This window comes from Calonectris borealis, chromosome 1 (assembly GCF_964195595.1).
Source record: "Calonectris borealis chromosome 1, bCalBor7.hap1.2, whole genome shotgun sequence".
Taxonomy (NCBI): domain Eukaryota; kingdom Metazoa; phylum Chordata; class Aves; order Procellariiformes; family Procellariidae; genus Calonectris; species Calonectris borealis.
Window position 1 is genome coordinate 53,375,511 of NC_134312.1, and position 19,684 is coordinate 53,395,194.

The window sequence follows — 19,684 nt, forward strand, 5'->3', positions numbered from 1 at the left end:
TTGCTTTTATTGGGATATTTTCTTATGCTTTTGCTCACTGACCCTTTTAGTTGTATTTTGTTACTGTTAACTCATTTAAATTGTTTCTTTTGATCTAATTCTCAAGCTTTTTTCCCCTGGAATTCTTTTTTTAACTGTTTTGTCCCTTAGTTCTTCTATTAGAACAAATGTGGGAAATAGGGAGCAGCAGTGGGTGCAGAAGATTCCTGACTCAGTACAGAAAGCACAGCCTTACAGTGGAGAGAAGAAACCATCAGTGCAGAGAAGAAAAGGTATACATTACAGAATGGGAGTGACCAGTGATGTACAAAAAAAGTGTTGTTGGCCCACCCATCCAGATGCCCACCAGAAAGAGAAAGGAAGAGATACTAAGTGGAAGTATTTGGAGATTCCAATCCCATTATAACCTTTTGTCCATAAAATAATCAGCCAGTGCACAAGCCTCTCATAACCAGCTGAACCAGTGGAAGCAGGTTCTAGTTTTAGATCCACATGAGAGCAGGAAGGTGGCATGTTCTTACTATTTACTCCCTCTTGCTTTTACAGAGGATATGACAGATAACCAGAAATCAGTTTGTCTGCTGTATGAACTGAAGGTCAGCCATGAGTCTTCCCTGCTGGACCTCCCTCCTGCCTTCAGATGCTTGAATGCAACTGCAACATCACGCAACAGCTGCTCAGGCAGCAGCTGCTGGCAACTGCTCAGCTTACCAGTAAACGGGTTCTTTAGCTAGGGCATCAGAGGCTGTACCACCAAGCACAACTTCCTGAAGAAAATGGATGCTGCTGGAAGGCTGGAAATAAATGGCAGTCAACAGCTGCTATAGCTGTTTCCTGGGAAAGGAGATGAACCAGAAGCAGGTGCATCAGGGATCTGCCCCAAAAACCCTACAGCGCAAAAGAGCTGGCATCCAGCAATCTGTGTGGAAGGCTGGCAAAGGGGAGCAAAGCAAACTGTGACATGAAGTGGCACGCCAATACATCGTGCCAAGAAACAACCTCACAGTATGTGAACTAGGTTTTCTGGCAGAGAATGTATATGTACTCATGCCCAAGAACAGCTCTAACAATACACTGGTTGATCTAGTTGTGCACGTATCTGGCATGAAACTACACCCTGTGTTCCCATCAAGCTTTAAAAAACAAAAACAAACAAAAAAAAAGGCTGTCCTAGACCTTTCCTGACACAGAGTCAATTTTTAAGTTTTCTTAAACCACAGATTATAAATCTGTTTAAACTGTGGGTGTTAATTTAATCTAGAGAAATAGATCTTGAAGAAAAGAAACACCCCTTCAAACCAAGGTACATTTAAGCAAAGTATCATTAGAGCAGTAAGGGAGTTCCATCTTCATAAAACAATAACATAATGTAATGCAACTTTGATTTTAAAAAAGCAAACTAATGACCAGAATTCAATACAGTGCATTTTTTTTTTTACCTGCACTATCAGAAATGGTTCCATTTTTATTTCCTTCCCTTTTAATGTATGGCAATTAGGAAAGAAATCAGAATACATATTCCAAACCAGCATAAAAAGGATGCTATTGTACTAACATAAAACTGTTTTGTGCTTTAAGGCTAATACAGTGTTTTTATTTACTTAGAACAAATGTTTCCCACTCCAATTTCACAACACTCAGATCTCATTGTTAGTTCTTACCCACAGTTCTGTTGCAAAGATAGTGTCGAACGCTGATATTTCCCAATTGATTTGGTATCACTTGGTTGACCTGTAGGCATATTTCTGTGTCTTCACCTCTGATGTCAATTTCACCATTAACACCAAATATTTGGAAAACCACAACAGACATCTGCCAACAAAATCAAGACAAAACAATGAGATTATAAATTGAATTTACAGTGGTTATTGTTTTTTAAGTTCTGTCTAAACCTTTTCCCCCACAAGAGGAGAAGAATCTTTGTATCCATGACCCTTGCTCACAGAAAAGCACAAAATTTTCTCATTTCTTCTTCTTTTCTTTTTGTACCCATTGGCTTGACAATGGGTTGCTCGATTGTCTGTCCAAAGACAGACACTTGCAGTTATAACCCGCTAATACCAATTCAGAATTGGCCAAAAAACCCACAAAAGTGAGACAGACTTTCTGACAAAGAAGCATGTGACCTACGTGACCCCTGAGAGTCTAAGGCTGCATTCAACTTAATGCCTATCATAAGCACAAGCAAGCATTTGCGGTGCTGAATCAGACCAGGTTAAAGAACAAGGATGGGCTACTAAACTTTGTCTATCTGCATAGTAGTCAACCCTTTTTCTCTATTTATTGGATTGCAGTATGTTTCAAAAAAAAGTAGCAGCCAGTTTCAAAAGTCAGCTTTGCTATCAGAAGAGATATGTACATCATCGTTACTACTATTTTGGGCTCATTTTTCTAATGACTTTTTAGTTATATTCTACAAGAAAAAAATATGCTAACATGCATTTGCATAACAATCTGAACGAATTTTGTTTTTTCCATATTACCTATATGCACAGATGATTGAAAATTTATTTAAAAGGAACCAATAATTTAAGTGAGCTGCCTTTTTTCATTTTTTTTTAAATGAAAGTGATCCACAAATATTTTAAAGCAAAATTAGGATTACATGACTAACATTACTAAAAAGGAAAATAAGTCAGCAAGCACACAACAGATTTCAGTAAATTCACTGTCTTTCTTTGTGCCCATATACTCTTCGGTTTCCAGTTCATGACCTTAACTGATACAAGAATATAATTTAAGAAGCATTGATTAGGGCAAGGATCAGCAAGGAATAAGTAGATAGGCAGACAGAAAAAGTTGGACCCTATCTGGTGTCTCAGGGAGGGAATCTCTCTCTGCATGCACTACTCTTATAATCTTCTCTAAATACTGGGCCTTATCCTGACATAATCCTGGACAAGAGGCATCTCTGATCTGACCTAGTAGGGCAGTTGTTACACTCCTATTTGCAAATACTAGAGAATGCTACCAGTGCTAAGGAAACATCTCCATGTAAGAGATGTCAGAGTTATGGTGCCTTCTTTTAGCTATACTTGATGATGTTAAAAAGCTCATTTTAAATATCATATTCAACAGAGCATAAAAGAACATTATGATATTACAAAATATTGCTACGTACTAAAGCAGAAATATTTTCTGACGTTTTTAAGTGGCTACTGTCATTTATCAACAGTGGCTATAGAGGAGATAACAAGGACAGAGAATGCTCAGTGTAACTTGGATTATAATCTTCATTTGTACTTAATACAAGTGCACTAGATCTATAGGCTTACATAATGCACTAAAAAAAGCTCCCAAAATTATTTGAAAAATCACCTCTAAAAGCATTCATTTTAGCTCTATTTTAAGGTTTAATTTACTGAAGCATGTATTCTAATGGAATTCGATAATATTACCATTTCTTCACTAGTCTCATGGGCATTCTCTGAAGCAGCGCTCATGGCATCTGGAGATGACCCATCACAATTTTCAATCACTGTGCCTCCTTCATGGGCATTTTCTGATGGGCTTTGATAGTTTGTGGCTGTAATACCTTCCGTATATACATCAGAAAAAACGCAAAGTTAGCATAGCATAACCTGAATCACTCCTGCATTAAGAATAAAGTCAGTGTCTGTTATTGTATGCATACATTAACTCATTTTTTAAGATGAGTTGAATGGCTTATTAAACAAATATTTATGATTGAACTGCCAAATCCATTCCTCTTACAGAGAGTTCAAAGTTCTAGATGCTATGCAAGTAAGGCAAGGTATAGTGACAAAACCAAAATGGCACTCTACATGCATTGTTTAAAAAATTGTGAAGGGCCTTTTTTTAGTCTTCCAAATCAAATATAAAACTCATCCAGCAGAAAAAAAGGTTAAAGATTACAAGCCATGTATCTAAAACACTGCACAGTGCCTTCAGAGCAAATGTTTGCGGGTTTATGGTTAGAGAAATAAGCTATATATGTTTTCATTAGAGTGATCATGGTAGTGTTTCCTTGACAACCAGAAAGCATGCAGACTTAACCTGCAGTTAAATATTGTTTAATAGGCTAAAAAGACCTAAAAAGGTTACTTAAAATGGAAAATGTGTTTTATGGCATACTCCCACATAAGCACATGCAGGAATACAAATATACAATCCAAATATATAACAGGTTTGCAAGTGAGGCATTCTTCTCATTATTGCTCTAGACTGAAAAGAAATCCTACAGAAAAAAATATTGTCATTCTTTATTCAAAGTAGAATTTATCAGAAAAGAGGTACAAATCAAGTTGTCTTATCGTATTCCCTGACATTGGAAAATTTAATCAGTTTTGCCGAAGAACTACTAGATCATTACAATTGCATAAGTCCACAATGTAACAGACTACACAGACATAATTACCATATGTCTGAATTCCTCCCTCAGATCAGGAGCAAACGCTCATGCACAGATGAGCAAAAATTGGACAAATACCTGCTGTTAGACACTCAATAGCTAGGAATTGCTCCGTAAGGAACAAGCTGCAAGGAGACTACCAAATCCATCTGCCTGGTAATTAGCATGGTGAGTATTAGTGAAAATCCATTTCTTTTTCATCGACTTTAAAATTAAAGCTTCTTTACCACTTCAAGCGTAACACTGATTCAGGGTACAAACCTGTAAACACTTAGAGCCAAAGCAACGGCTTTCAAGCAAAGCAGGGAACAGTTCTGCTTAATTCAGAGTTGCAACATAGCACTGCAATGCTTTTACTCTCCTCAAGAGAGGAAAATTAAGTCGTATTTAATTAAGTAGCACTACTTAAGTAGCATACCTTACTGCTTTCCCTTGAAATGATGTGCTGTGAATATACTTGATATTACTGACTGGAGAAGCTAACAGAAATAGTGCTGTAAAGCATCCAGGATTTGCTGCACTACAATCCTTTTGAGTCTTATTTTAGTAACAAACAACATTTTCATGTATTGCTTAAAAATATTTTGTTAAACCTACTTACCTTTCTCCAGAAAGCTCTGGCTGTCACTTCCATCACTCTCTATCAAATGATCCTCTAGCATCATACTATCAATAGAGATGGTATCCAGAGAGACTTGTGATGGACTTCTCTTCATATTCTTGTAAGAAACAGAGAATGCAGGGAGGTTGGACGGGCAGCGTTCCTTAGGCTTCACACTTTTTAAATATAAAGATATTAGGCAATTATTATTTCAAATTAAAGGAATTACACAGAAGTTAGTTTAAAAAAATCCCTCTAAACCAGGCAAGATATAAAAGAAAAAATCTGATTATTCAATAATCCTTTGGTAAGAAAAAGAGATAAGCATAGAAACAACATGCATTCCTGTAGCTATTTCTGTCAATATTTTTCTCAATACATATTTCATAACATTTAAACTGAAAGTAAATAGTTTAAATCAATTAACTAACAGTTCATTTTAGCTTTCATTGAACGCTGGATACTGCATATCTTATATTTTTATATACTTTTAAAGTTTTCATCTACTAGATGTTCACTTCCGTTGACCATTACTAAAACAAGACTGATAAATACTTTCAAATAGTAGGAAAATTGATTTAGTATGAAATCTTCTATACCTTGATGAAGACTGGGACGCAAACATTCTAACGGAAGTCACTTTCTCTTTGTTGATTTCAAGCTCTTCAGATTCTAAGGCAGTTTCTGTTTCCAAGTCAGTGACTTGGTTAGGGCAGCCTTCTGTTGTGCCTTCCTGTCCATTTAACTTATTTGAGAATATGTTTTTGTCATCCTCTTTATCAATGAAAAATTCAGTAGAATCTTCTCTCTTATTTAAAATGGACGCTGAATCCCTAGGATGCAAGCTACTTTTCTCGCTTAGAGGTCCACAGACCTCCTCTGAATCACTTCTACTAAAAAGTCCACTGCTTCCTCCTTCACTCGTATCTCCCAAACCTTTATCTGATGCATCATCTGAAAATGATGTTCCTTTCTGAAAATCCATATTACTGTCTGATTTAAACAAAGGAGGATCTATTAAAATTCCTTTATTACCTTCAGCATTCAGAGGCTTGCAGTCATTTACATAACCAAAACTAGTAATACCAGCTTGCACTATCTTATTGCCAACTAATTTACCCTCTGAAGTAAGAGCTTCCCCATTTCCCAAAGGGGAGAGTTCTGATGCCATGGGACTTCCTTCTTCCACAACTGGAGGCTTACAAGGGTTTCCCTGAGTCACGGGATGGAGTAGTAAGGCTAGTTCCGCACTTTTCAGCAGGATCCCAATGCAGACATCTGTTTGCTTTGCAGGTTTTCCTGTCACTGCTTCTACATCATTCCTTAAGTTTTCCAGGAGCAATACAAGAGATTCATGGAGAAACAGCAAAAAAAGATACTGGTAATGATTGATCTGCACGCTTACATGTTTTTGAACATGGACAAGAACATGTACATCCGCATCAGAGGAAGAGCTTTCAGAACGCACTCCTGAAGTGTCCGACATTTGAATGCCGTTGGTCAAGGGCTCCGTCTCACTGCTGTAATATTCCTTTAGAAGTTTTTTACGTTGCAGTCTACTAGCAAGATCACTAGATTCACTTTTTGGAATGTTCAAAACTGCCTGATTATGCGATAAAAGCTCTTTTTGTGACTTTGCAAATCTTACCGGCTGGCAAATCCAAAGTGAAAGTGGGAATGAGTCCACAAAGCTTACTGGTCGGCCTTTCCCACTTTTCGTTCCTTCATAATCTATCCAAAACTGGGAAAAATGCAAGGCCCAAACATCAGTAGCTGCAGATGTCTTTAATGCATATTTATTCAATTTTGGGATGATATAACCTTTATAAACATCATGCATTTTAGTATCTTGTTCATGAGCATGTCTCTGGAAGATTGGATGCAAAAGATTAAAATTCTTCTGGGACTTAGGAAAAGTGGTGAAAGTTCTACTGAAAAATTCAGTGTCTTTGAAGTTCTGAAACAAAGCTTCTAGATCAGAGTGTCTGCAGTTTGGTGAGTATCTGGTATTCGTAGCAATCATCTCTGAACTTTGAATGGAAAGTGAACGAGGTTGATCTTTATGAATTTCAGGTTTGTTTTCAGATGGGATGATGAACTGCAAGACAGAAATATATTTTGTCTAGTTAGAAATATGTAGATTAAGAAGGTATACAATTAAAGAAACAAAGTAACAGCCATGACAGCTAAAATAAAGGAATATAATTATAATTTTATGAGAACTCAAGTATACTAACACAGAACAGGGGTAAATCAGGCTCACAGATTATCATTTGTGTTTCCAGTCATTTTTAAGAAGGATGCTGTGGCATCTAAAACTCGATGTACAAAAACGTAAGGGTCTCAGGCTTTTCTTATCTGAAGGATTTAGATTTAGGTCAGCTATATTAGGCTGAAGTGTCTCATTTCTTCAACTCAAACAGCTTGGCAGAGAGTTTCTTCAAGTGTTCCAAGTATTTATAGCTTTGAACTCCAAATTATAATTCTCTGGTTTTCAATCTGATTTGTCAAATACGGTTTTTCACTACACTGAGTACTACAGTATTTTATTTCTATGTTAAGATACAAAGAAACAATTGAATGTGCTAACACAGCTAATATTCTTAACATTGCAGAATATAGAATAGGTATTTTGTGACCATTATCTGATAATCATAATAATTCTTTTCATCATAAAAATAAAAATATACTCCAACTCCTAAAAAACAACAAAATAGTTCAGTATACTGGATTTAATTTAACTTGCATATCTTTAGTGCAAGTTTTAAAGGAAATATATGCCAAATCCTGTATCTGATGTCGTTAACATGGACCTTGGCCACACTAGTTTTGCTAGTATCAGTGATACTACCTTCTGTCACAACATCTCCATGCTGAATCTAGAAAGATCAGAGTAAAAAAAGTCATCCTAAGGACATTTAAAAGGTGGGAGTGATGAAGCTTCTTCATGTAAATGAAAGGACTCAGAACAAAATAACCAAACATGTAGCTAACATAATAATTAACTATATGATATGTAAACATCAAGCACACCAATTATAAAAGATCCATAATTTGCTAGAATAAAAATAATGCAGTTAATACAGGGATAAAATAATTAATATGAATCAAGGTTTGAGGGATTTAAGAATACTTTTATCTTCTCTTAGTTTAGTGGGCTATTCACGTAGAGTAATTCAATATCAGATCAGTCTGTAGTTGCCTGGTTGTTAGCTCTCAGTAATTGTTTTCATTCAGTACAAACCATGTCCTTTTAAAGTTCCATTAAATAGGCACCAAGAGCCTTAGGAAGATAACCATCTCTTTATAGGCTGACTTTTTTAGAACCCTTGAAACCTCTCCTGTGGGCACCATCGAAAAGACTCATTGTTTTGTTCACCTCTGAACCATGGAAACCAATGCCCAATGCAAATCGAGGCAGGGGCAGGGGAAATTGTCTGCTTGATAATCCTTCTCCTCCAAAGAAGGAGAAGACAAGGGAAGCAAAAATCTGATGTTCAGCTGCATTAACAAGCACCACTCCTCTGGAATAAACATATAGAGAACTTGTGCACCTGAACTGCAGCCAAGGGCCAGCGTGAAACAGAAAACAGTTAGAATGGGTTTTGGAGACCCAAGGAAATAAACCTTCAGATGAACTGCTTTCTTTACTCCAGGCATTCACTAACAAGACGAAAAAGTTTTGATATACTACAACCAGAGGAACAAGGGAGGGCCCTTCCATTAATATAGAGTGCAAATATTAAATTTTTGCTAGCTATTTTTACTTCAATGCTCAATTTTTTCTCCTCTGCTATGTCAGCTTTATTGAACACAGTGAAATAATTTGTTAATACTCCCATTCAGGTCTTCAATACAAATGAAAATACCCCTAGGACATAGATGAAGTAGTATGGAAGACAGATGTCTGTCTTCAAACTATCATATTCTGCATAGTTTTGCAGAGCAGCGTTGCTTATTGCGTGGGTTGTTTGTTCATTTATTTGTCCATTTATTCCTTAAGCTGCTTTGCTAACAGCTTTTCAGAATAAGAGAAAAAGTATTTTCTTCCAAGGAACCACAAAACCCCTCTTCAATGACAACGTACCTTTAACATTAGTCCATCAACTCTAACATCAACATGTTCATCTGATTTTGAATTGTCATTTAACTTGTACATGGCCATGAACTGAATAAGACTCTGTTTCAAATCCAACACAAACTGATTTAGCCAAAGAATACTTCTCTCATCCAGGGTGAACTGTAAAGCATTCAGCTGGCCATACAGATTTGGACATGGAACTAAAAGAGAAAACAAAACAAAATCATGAAAATAAGTAAAATGTTTAGGGGCTGGTTTTTGTTTTTGTTTCGTTTTTAAAAAAAACGAGTGCAGACCTACACTTTCACCAGCATTTTACATCAGAGAAAGAATGGAAACCCACTCCTTTGGTCCCAAGGAAGAATAAATTGTTAGGGGATACCTAAAATGATGCTTCTTTCTCTCACTCCAAGCAAGTAACTGAATTTTTGAATGTAAAAGCTAATATGAGAATAGAATGAAGTCTGAGGAGAGGGGGAGAATGTCCTCATTACAGAGGAAGGGCAGGACCAAGGAGATTTGCTGTCCTCAAGTCCCATCCCCAAGAAATCCACTGACATTTCTGCATATAAAACAGGGCCAGCCCCATAACACATTAATAAAAATAACTCCAGCAGATCTTTGTTGCATCTTAGATACTACTGCAATAGTTTGAATTTTATGTAGCCAGACAGTGGAACTAGAGAAACAATACGTGCATGTTGGAAAATGAATAATTTATGTGTCAGTAAAAATGGTGTGAGTGTTTTCAGACTTAAAAACCATATTTATAAAAACCAGTATTTATAGGAGTTTGCCAGGAGCAAGCACTGTGGAAATGGAGCAGTGTTGTTTCCATTTTAGAAAGCTATTACCTATTTCCAGTTGTCAACCTGGAATCAGTATTGAGCTTCATAAAGGTGAAAGTAACACGCAAAATTTATGGTTCAGTACAAAAAAAAAGTCTTACTAGGAAAGTCCTTTCCATCTGGGTAGTAATATTCAGTGAATTCAATATGAATAGCTGGCATTTCTGGTGGAAGATAAAGTGACTTTTTATTGCAAGAGATCAGAGCTTTAGGGGAAGAACGACACTGGTCCGCTGTTGAAACCTGTAAAAGATAAAAGATTAATTTCATTAATACGTTACATTTTTATAAATCAGAAAGCATTTGTAGTTGCAAGGCACTGCCCCTAGTAGGGTAACATTCCACTGCTCTCAGATGTAGATCCCCAACTACACAAAGTGCTGACAATGAGAAACACCTAGTTACCTTGTAGTAGAAGCAATCCACATAGAACAGTTTCACAAGAAAACTATATAGTATCAACGGTACCAGATCCCCTTCCTTCATGAGAGGCAGGAGGCAGCAGGTCACTTTCAAAGGCGTTCAGTAGAAGCCTAGAATGATCTGATACCTTTACTGCAAACACTACAGCTCCTGTATAAGCAATTATGCTAGGACGTGGCATATCTGCATACTGTCTGTCCAAAAGGATCCCGTATCTAGATGATAAGGGATAGATAAGCTAGATAAGTTTGTTACACAAGTGTTAGGAAGTCCTTGTACTGTCATAAGGACAGATTCCAGTACATGGGCCAACTCTCGACTGTATACTGCTAAGCAAGGTGTTCAGCATGCACCTGGCAGAGATACGTATGCTTGGCTATGCCTGAAGGTCTACTTCACAGGAGAATCAAGACACTATAGAACAGTAATCCTCCATTTCTGTTTCCTTCCAATGTAATTATGAAACAAGAAAGAGATCACTTTTTGATATATATTTGACCTTAAATTTCCTGGAATGTACCCTAGTTCAAAAAGTATGTTGTCAAAACAAAGCTCTTTCATCCACACTTACTAGGTCAGACTGCTAGTTTGAAATTAGCTAATTTATTGAATATATGATGATGTCTACTTGTATTAGTTTCACTGGAAATAATGAATATGTATCCTTTATAAGCCTGCTTCACTCTATGTAGCTGTTTTCAAGCAGCAAACATCTCTGTATTAACACACACAAAAATTCAAGTAATAACAGACCTATTTAGAAAAATAGCTTTTTGTAAGTTGTATAGAAATAATGACAACTAAAAAAAATTGAAAATGCATTTGTGTAGGGGGGAGGAGGAGACAAGCATCTGAAGAGTAGAAGGCAAATGAAAACACCGACAGTACAAAATGATATTATAAAACCACTTCAAACCCAGATGAAGGCTCCTGGCAGCAAGCTGCAACCTCCCAGTCTACCAGAAATGATATGGCCAAAAAGCATTGAAAATTGGAACACGAGCAAGTAGAAGTCACAACGACTAAGGGCACACACTAAGCAATTTTTTTAGGACCTGAAATTTAGAGTAGATCCTCCTGTATCACTACCATTCTGCCTTAGAGATATACTCCTTCTCTACTCCAGTTGCCTCCTATCTGCACCGAAGAGTGAAGCTGGACCACAACCAACAACTAAAGCTACTTGCTCAAACAAATCAGGGGGGAGGGGGAGCAGGCAGGGAGAGGGGGAGAATGGTTAAAGTGTCTACTCAAAATATCACTGAGGGAGGGAGGGGCTGGAGAAAAATTTTAAAAACTCTTAATTTAACATTTAAAAAAAAAAATCCATATACTTCGAAAAAAGATAACAATAAGAAAAGCATGAAATACAAAACCACCGATTAAAATATTGGGTACCTAACATAGTACAATGAAAAGATGAAATTCCAAATGTCAGGATTTGGGGAACAGGAGAATTTGGATCCAAAACATAATTGTGATGGGGTATCATCTAATATAAAGTCGATAAGAAAATATCCACCAATTTTAACAAAGCAGAAGCAGGCCCATAAAGGTCTAATCCAATAATGAATGGAAAGACTTCTATTAACTTCAATGGGCTTTGGAATTGTCCCTTAAAAAACATAGTTACGTAACAGTCAAGGGCAAAGTAGCCCCAGTTTTACTAACTTGAAGAAATGTACCTGATATATATTGAAATCTGCAAGTCTAACCACAATAGGACTAGACATCAGTTTGCCCTTTGGTTGTTGGGAAGATACAGAGGAAGCCCTAGATGTTCCTTTCGGTATCTGTTCCTTGCCTGTAGGAAAGAATAGTGATGGAATCATTGAACAGAACAGTCTTTTTAGAATAGTTTTAACATTTCATGGAATTAGAGCATTAGTGATGCAAACAAAGTACCTGTTTGTAGGTTCTGAGGAGATACAGCAGGTGGTGATTTGGGAGGAGAATCTATGACCTGGTCCTTCACAGCCTGCTTAAGCAATTCAACATTGCTTTTGAATTCATTTAATAATTCTTTGGCCCATCCACTTCTGGTTTTAGTGGCATCACTATAATGCATCCAGTGATTGCAGCTGTCTCCTGCAAATAAGAGAAATGGGGGAAATATTAACTCATTTTAAAGTTTGCTTCTAACTGGATAACAAATTTCCACTATTTCACAATTCTTCTTCAAAATATAATCTCATTGCATGTTGTAATTACAGAACAACAGAAGTTGTAACAGACATTAAAACAGAAGTTATATATTACATAAAAACAAGCCTCACTGCTTCACAAAAATCACTCAGAAAACAAAATAATATTGCCACCTGCCTTTTAACACCACTAACTAATGCTCAAAACATCACTGAATATTTCCATTTCAGAGAAATTTGACACATTAATGTCATATGTGAGAACATGCAAAAAAATGTTTAACTGAGGGAAAAAAAAATACATGTGAGAGCAAGTTAACAGAACAATGTTCTCATGCTCACTTTTTCCAAGCTTATCTTTTCTGCCAGAACTGTGTCCTAAGAAGTTCCTGGTCCCTTTCCGGAAATGTATTATTTTTATCTTGGCTTTCTAGCCAACAAACAAAAAGGTAAGTTCAATCAGTGCTGCAGCACACACAGCCTTAAAAATCAAGCCCAGTGGAAACTCTTTTATTCCTAACATGTTTCTGTTCGTCAAAGATTCAAACCTCTGAAAGAAATTGAGATCTCTTCAAACAGTCCCAGTAAAGACAGTCTACTAACCTGCATGATAATAAGGATGCAATACAAATATCTTCTATCAAGTGGTACATCGCTCTTTAAATACCAGCATGTGAAAACTTACTTTATTTGGGACTTAATGAGGTTTTGGATACTTACACTGGGGATGAGTAGATATGGTTGCTATTAAAACAGGAAAATGCTTTGGGAAAAAATTGTGATTTCAAGTCCAAATGCAAAGATTTCAGTATGGAAGAAACTTTAAGGGAGGGGCCTATAACAAGAGACGACATTTTTCCCCACCTTCCTGCCTCACAGCCTTTTGATGGTTATTCACATCTTTCTAGCTAAGGAAGAAGAGAAAGGAACAGGGAAGAAAACAGAAAGAGAAAAAGAGGGCAAAGATACATCAAATTCAAGTCCATGAAGCTGGGATTCTCCAAAACAGGGCTGAAGTGGCGTCACCCCAAGCATATGCACATAAACTCTGAAGTACCTACAGGACAGCAGCATTATAGGGAAAGCTCTCATACCCCTTCTGGGAAGTCAGTACGGGCAGGTGCCTCTCTGAAGTGCTCGCACACTAACACATGCAGCATGAGGAACACGTGGGAGCAGGAGGAATTAAGAGAACTGCATGCAGTTGCAGGGCTATGATCTCATTGGGATCACAGAGACACAATGAGATAGCACACACGACTGAAATGCTGCGAAGGATGGACACAGGCTCTTTGAGAAGCAGAGGCCAAGGTGGCAAGGAGGGTGAGTTGCCCCTTCAGTGAGATCAGTGGGAGCACGTGGAGCTCTGCCTTGGGATGGATGATCAGCCAGCTGAGCGCTTACAGGTTGGGATTAGAGGGCAGACCAACATGGATGATGATGTGGTGGGTGTCTGCTACAGACCATCTGATGAGAGAGACGATGAGGCCCTCTTCAGACAACTGGAAGAAGTATCACGTTCACAGACCCTGGTCCTCATCAGGAACTTTAGCCACCCCGGTATCACTGGAGGCACAACCCAGAAAGACACAAGTAATCCATGCGGTTTCTGAAAAACCTAACACAGGTAATCAAGGAGCCAAAGAGAGCACATGCTTTGCTGGGCCCAATTCTTACCAAAAAGGAAGAACTGGTCAGGGATGTGAAGGTCAGGGGTAGCCTTGGCTGCAGTGACCATGACATGGTGGAGTTCAGGATTCTGAGGTGAAGGAACAAGGCAAAAAGCTGAATGACAACTCAGGACTTCAGAGAACAGCCTTTGGCCTGCTTGAAAGAATCTCGTGGGATATAACCCTGGCCAGAAGAGGGGTCCAGGAGAGCTGGCGGATGTTCAAGAATCACCTTGAAGCCAAAGAACGGTCCATCCTGAAAAGCAGGAAATCCAGCAAATGTGGAAGGAGGCCTCTGTGGATGAACCAGGAGTTCCTGACTAAATTCAAAGATAAAAAGGAAGAGTATAAGATGTGGAAACAGCACCAGGTTACCCAAAAAGAATATGGAGGATGGTGTTAGGAATGCCAAAGCCTATCTGGAGTTGAATCTAATAAGAAGCATTAAGAACAACAAGAAAGGCTTCTACAGGTGTATCACCAGCAAAAGGAAGAGTAGGGAAAGCTTGGGCTTGCTGCTGAAGGGACCTAGTGAAAAACGACATGGGGAAGGCTGAGGTACTCAATGACGACTTTGCCTCAGTCTTCACTGGTAACTCTTGCCTTCAGAATTCCCAGGTCCTTCAGAACTTTGGGAAAGTCTGGAGCACGGAAACCTTCCCCTCGGCAGAGGAGCATTACCTTAGGATAATGGTAATACAGATCAGACATGCACCAGTCCATGGGATTCTGATGAGATGCAAACACGTGCTGAGAGAGCTGGCCAATGTCATGGGGAGGCCACTCCGAATTATCTTTGAAAGGTTATCTTTGAATAGTGATAAGGAAAGGTTCCTGAGGACTGGAAGAAAGTGAATACCATTCCTATCTTCAAGAAGGAGGATGAAAAGAACAACAGGACGGTCAGCCTCACCTCAAAGAAGGTAATGGAGGGGGATAACAGCAGGCAACAGAGCAAATAATCCTGGAAATAATTTCAAAATACATTAAGGACAGGAAGATTATTGGGAGTACACACGCATGGATTTATGATGGCGAAATCATGCCTGATGAACTTTACAGCCTTCTACTATGACTTGCTTGACGGATGAGGGGAGAGCAGTGGATGTCGTTTACCTCAACTTTAGCAAGGCTTTCAACACTGTCTGTAACATGCTCAGTGACAAAATGACGAAGTACTGACTAGGTTAAGTACACAGTGAGGTGGACAGGAAACTGGCTAAACTGTTAAGTCTTCAAGGGTTGGGATCAGCAGCATAAAGTCCAGCTGGAGGCAATCAGCAGTGGTAAAACCCCAGGGCCAATACTGGGGCCAATATATCTTCATTAATAACCTGGATGATGGGACAGAGTACACCTTCAACAGCTTTGCAGATGGTACAAAACTAGGAGGAATGGCTGATACACCAGGTGGTTGTGCTACCATTCAAAGGGACCTCAAAAGGCTAGAAAAGTGACCCAACAGTAATATCATGAACTTCAAAGGGAAATCCAAGTCCAGCATCTGGAGTACAGGCTAGAGGCTGACCAGCTGGGAAGCAGCTTTGCAGAAAAAAAACCAAACCTGAGACAGTAAGTTCACTATGAACCAGCAATGTGTCCTTGATGCAAAGAATGCCAAAAGCACCTTGGGCTGCTTCGGAAAAGCACTGCCAGCAGGTCAAGGGAGGTGATCCATGCCCTTTCCTCAACCCTGGTGAGACTACATCTGGAGTGCTGGGTCCAGTTCTGGGCTCTCCAGTACAAGATGGCCAGCGACTTAACTGGAGTGAGTCCAGCAAATGGTCACAAAGATACTTATGGGACTGGAACACCCTTCAAGGAAAGGCTGAGATAGCTGGGATCATTTAGCCTGGAGAAGAGAAGGCTCAGAGGGATCTTATCAATGTGTATAAATGACTGATGGGGGGAGTAAAGATGAGGGAGCCAGATTCTTCTCAGTGTTGCCCAGTGACAGGACAAGAGGCAATAAGCACAAAGTGAAATACAAGAAATTCCACTTAAACATTAAAAAAAAAAAAAGCTTTTCTATTGTGAGTGTGGTTAAACACTGGACTAGGTCGCCCAGGGAGCTTGTAGAGTCTCAATCTTTGGAGCTACTCAAAACCTAACTGGACACAATCCCGGGAAGCTAACTTCAATTGACACCATTTTCATCACAGAGGTTGGACTAGACAATCTCCAGAGATGCCTTTCATCCTCAACTATTCTACAATTCTATATATGGAGATGTCATTGCCACATTTATCTGTGAAAAGTGAAAAGCAGGCCAGATTGTAACAAGAAAACAATATTTTAGTGGAGCTGGCACTGATGTTGCTACCATCTGAATTGGTTGCTGGTTGCCCAGGAAGAAAATGCCTTCCAATTTCTCATATGCTCTCAATATATCAGCTTGATCAAGAATTTCCTGTGCTGCAAAATGTCCTGCATGATGGCAAAGCAGCAGCTTTCTCTGATCATCCTCCAGCAACACATCAGCTGCACAGATAATGGATCTGCATAAAAGCTTCTGTGAGAGCAGGTCTGGGAGGACTAGTAAAGCGATGGATTGCTGTACAGACAGGTTTACAACATCCAGTAAGTCTGGCTTATGTTAGGGTTATCACAGTCAATGGACACACAACCTGCTTCATTTTTCTTAAGTATTATGAAAGGCTATTGTTGGAAGGCTATTGATTTTCAATGGGTTAGAAGTTTACCCTACAGCAATTACGCCTCAGATTCCCTTCAGAGTCTTTCTGGGTGGGGTCTGTTGCAAAAACAAATAAAGAAAAAACTCCCCACAAGAACCCAATCTGCAAAATAATTAATTGTTGACGGCTTTTTCATGAAGGATTAATTGCCATTTCCAAGAAGACTATACCAAAAGAGCCATTTCTAAATATTCCATAGGCCAGAGAGGTACAAAACAAGAAAACAAGTCTGGTAACACTCACAGAAGTATATAGCTGTTTCCTCCTTGCCCACTGTTATAGAGTATCAATACGGTGTTGTCCTTCAGTATGCAATATTGCAGAGCCTTGACTTCAGGGCAGGAATGCTCTGCATATCAGGTGATACCTGATACAGCAGTATATAGAGGCATGATACCTACATGACCAGAGAACTCCCTTTGAACTTTCAAGATTAAACTTTCTGGCATGTTCCCTTCCCCTCCACACAGACACCCTACTGGATCAAACAGCACCACCTTTGGCAGTTTTTTGTCATAGCTTATTAGTGAGACCTAGATTTCTGTTACTTAAACATACCTGTACAGAACACCATTTAAGGTGGACAGGAGGACACTACCTTTAGAGGCACCACCTTTGCTCTGCAGATGATCTTTATCATCTCTGGTTTCATGTAGGGGGAGTTACGTCCCATGTAGCCATTACCTAAAAGTATTCTCAGTGTATGGTTCAATCTGGCTAAGAATCCTTCCAAAACAAACAATCCGCCTATTTCCCTCGTTCTCTACATTTTCTCTGAAGAGATCTCACAGAAATCTTAGATAGATCAGACCCTCACTTACACATAGTAGGAATCAGAAATGCCAGTAAATGAAAAACATAGCTGGTCACAAGACAGGCATGTGTTAAATCTCTGTAACTTAAGGTCCCACTTTTATAGGGCAGGAAATCAATATCAAATTTCAAACCATATTAGGCCAATCTATAGCAAAGAAAGAATACTGTTTTTCTTAAGCATATGCTTTTCTGTGGCTGTGTATGTTTATTTAACTTACGCTAAATTACATTTTTTAACGTGCAAAAACTATACTTCCTACTTATGAATGAAATAGATTGACATTACAGGATTCCATCTGCAACCAATGAGTGACAAGAACGACAGGAGGCAAGCTACAGCTAATTCACATCTTTAATGTATGTGGATAATCACTCCAAAATGACTGGTCTGTGATAGTAAAAAGCAAAACAAAGCACAACCAACCTCCCCACGAACTAAAAGTCCCTCCACTGTACTGTATTGCCTTTGATCTCAAATTCAACAGCAAACTTATTTTATCTCTTCTAAATTTTTTAGATTTCTGAAAAACATATTTACTACAAATGATTTGGAAATTGCTAGCATCTGTTTAATAACAATTCCTTAACAACAGGTTATGCAATTGAACCTCTATACACTGGGATTCTTGTTTAGCAAAATAAAATAAAAAACAAAACATTGCTTGGAAATGGACATAGAATGATAGACTTCTACACGGAAAAAAATCTAGCAGATTGACTCTTGCAAATATCCAATTCGTGAATTCTCAATCTGCCATACTGCCTTCCTCTGTCAACACACAATTCTCTTCATGTCAGAAATGTGTAAACACCATTTTGTTGACCAAACAGAAGAGTAAAAAGGAAAAGTGTTTGGCCTAAAAGAGCTCATTTACAGAAATTAAATTGGTTCCCAGGTTGTTGCTTTTGTTATTTGTTTTTGCATACAGAAGGAAATAAAAAGGTGCATATTTCGAATGCTTAGAACATTATTATCCAAGCTGTATACATAATACACACACACACAAACTTTTTAGTATTCAAGCAAGATAGTACATGCACAGGCAATTCACAAAATGCTCACTTTCATACCTGCTTTGTGAAATGGATAATAGTCCACTGTTAAATAGCTGAAGGAAAGCTGCATGGCCCCTCCTGTAATACGTCTATTTGAGTCTGTAAAATAAAACAATGCTCAGCTCTGCAGACATTGTATTTAGCATGTTAGTTCTCATGTTGCTGCATTCCTTTAAATACCTAACAGCTACTTCTTCCTCCCCTTTACTGACTCTCCTTGCAATCTCATTATCTTCCCTCAAAATTTCCATTCAGGTAGTCTTCCCTGGTTTCTAAAGATCAGCCTTCTATAGCACTCCATGTTCTGTACTTGGTCACTACTAACAAATTGCATATTGTTTTAAATGCTGTTAAAAAGTAAAGACAACTCTTCGAACACACATTACTGCAGTTTTTCTGAAACAAAACTTTTCACACAGAATATATGGTTATGATCAGTCATTTGAAGTCAACATTCACTTTCAAGAATATTGTAAATATAATTTGTTGTTTATTTGACAAGTATTATTGCAGTGAAGAGGTCTTCTGAGAGTCCTCTGTTCTGATTTTTTCCACTGCTAAATTTGAACTTCATGGCCAAAAATAAAGGAACAATAAAGAGATCTCACTAAGAATGATAAATCCCAACTGCAGTAGATACACTGCATGTAAGAAAATACGTCTCTAGCCACTGAACCTTATGCTCTGCTGCTCTGCAAGTGTCTTCCCTAATCAAGGAAATACATTCGCTAAAACCTAAGTTTTTCATACTGTTTTCTTCAACAGACCTTGTATGCCTCCATAAATTTTTCAATGACTAGCCAGCTCCTAGGATATAAACTGATATGTCATTCTCTTCTGATCACTTTTAAAAGGCATGAAAGAAGTGTCATTTGTCTTCTTTTTTTCTGATTCTAAATATGGCTATATGCAATAGCCTTTCATTTAAAAAAAAACCAAAACACCACCAAAGTACAAGTATTACACACAAAATTATA

At 38.2% G+C, this 19,684-nt stretch overlaps 1 protein-coding gene across 1 annotated transcript in view; it reads right to left on the reverse strand.

Annotated features, from left to right (window-relative positions):
• The window catches only part of BLTP3B (bridge-like lipid transfer protein family member 3B), a 61,025-nt gene that overhangs the window by 12,508 nt on the left and 28,833 nt on the right, over positions 1-19,684 (reverse strand). The window contains exons 9-17 of the mRNA XM_075151970.1: positions 18,723-18,806; positions 12,231-12,413; positions 12,011-12,129; positions 10,004-10,145; positions 9,061-9,254; positions 5,573-7,071; positions 4,974-5,149; positions 3,399-3,535; positions 1,662-1,812 (exon numbers count right to left, since the gene is read on the reverse strand). Of these exons, the coding sequence (XP_075008071.1) occupies positions 1,662-1,812; positions 3,399-3,535; positions 4,974-5,149; positions 5,573-7,071; positions 9,061-9,254; positions 10,004-10,145; positions 12,011-12,129; positions 12,231-12,413; positions 18,723-18,806 (2,685 nt within the window). The remainder of the gene's footprint in view (positions 1-1,661; positions 1,813-3,398; positions 3,536-4,973; positions 5,150-5,572; positions 7,072-9,060; positions 9,255-10,003; positions 10,146-12,010; positions 12,130-12,230; positions 12,414-18,722; positions 18,807-19,684) is intronic.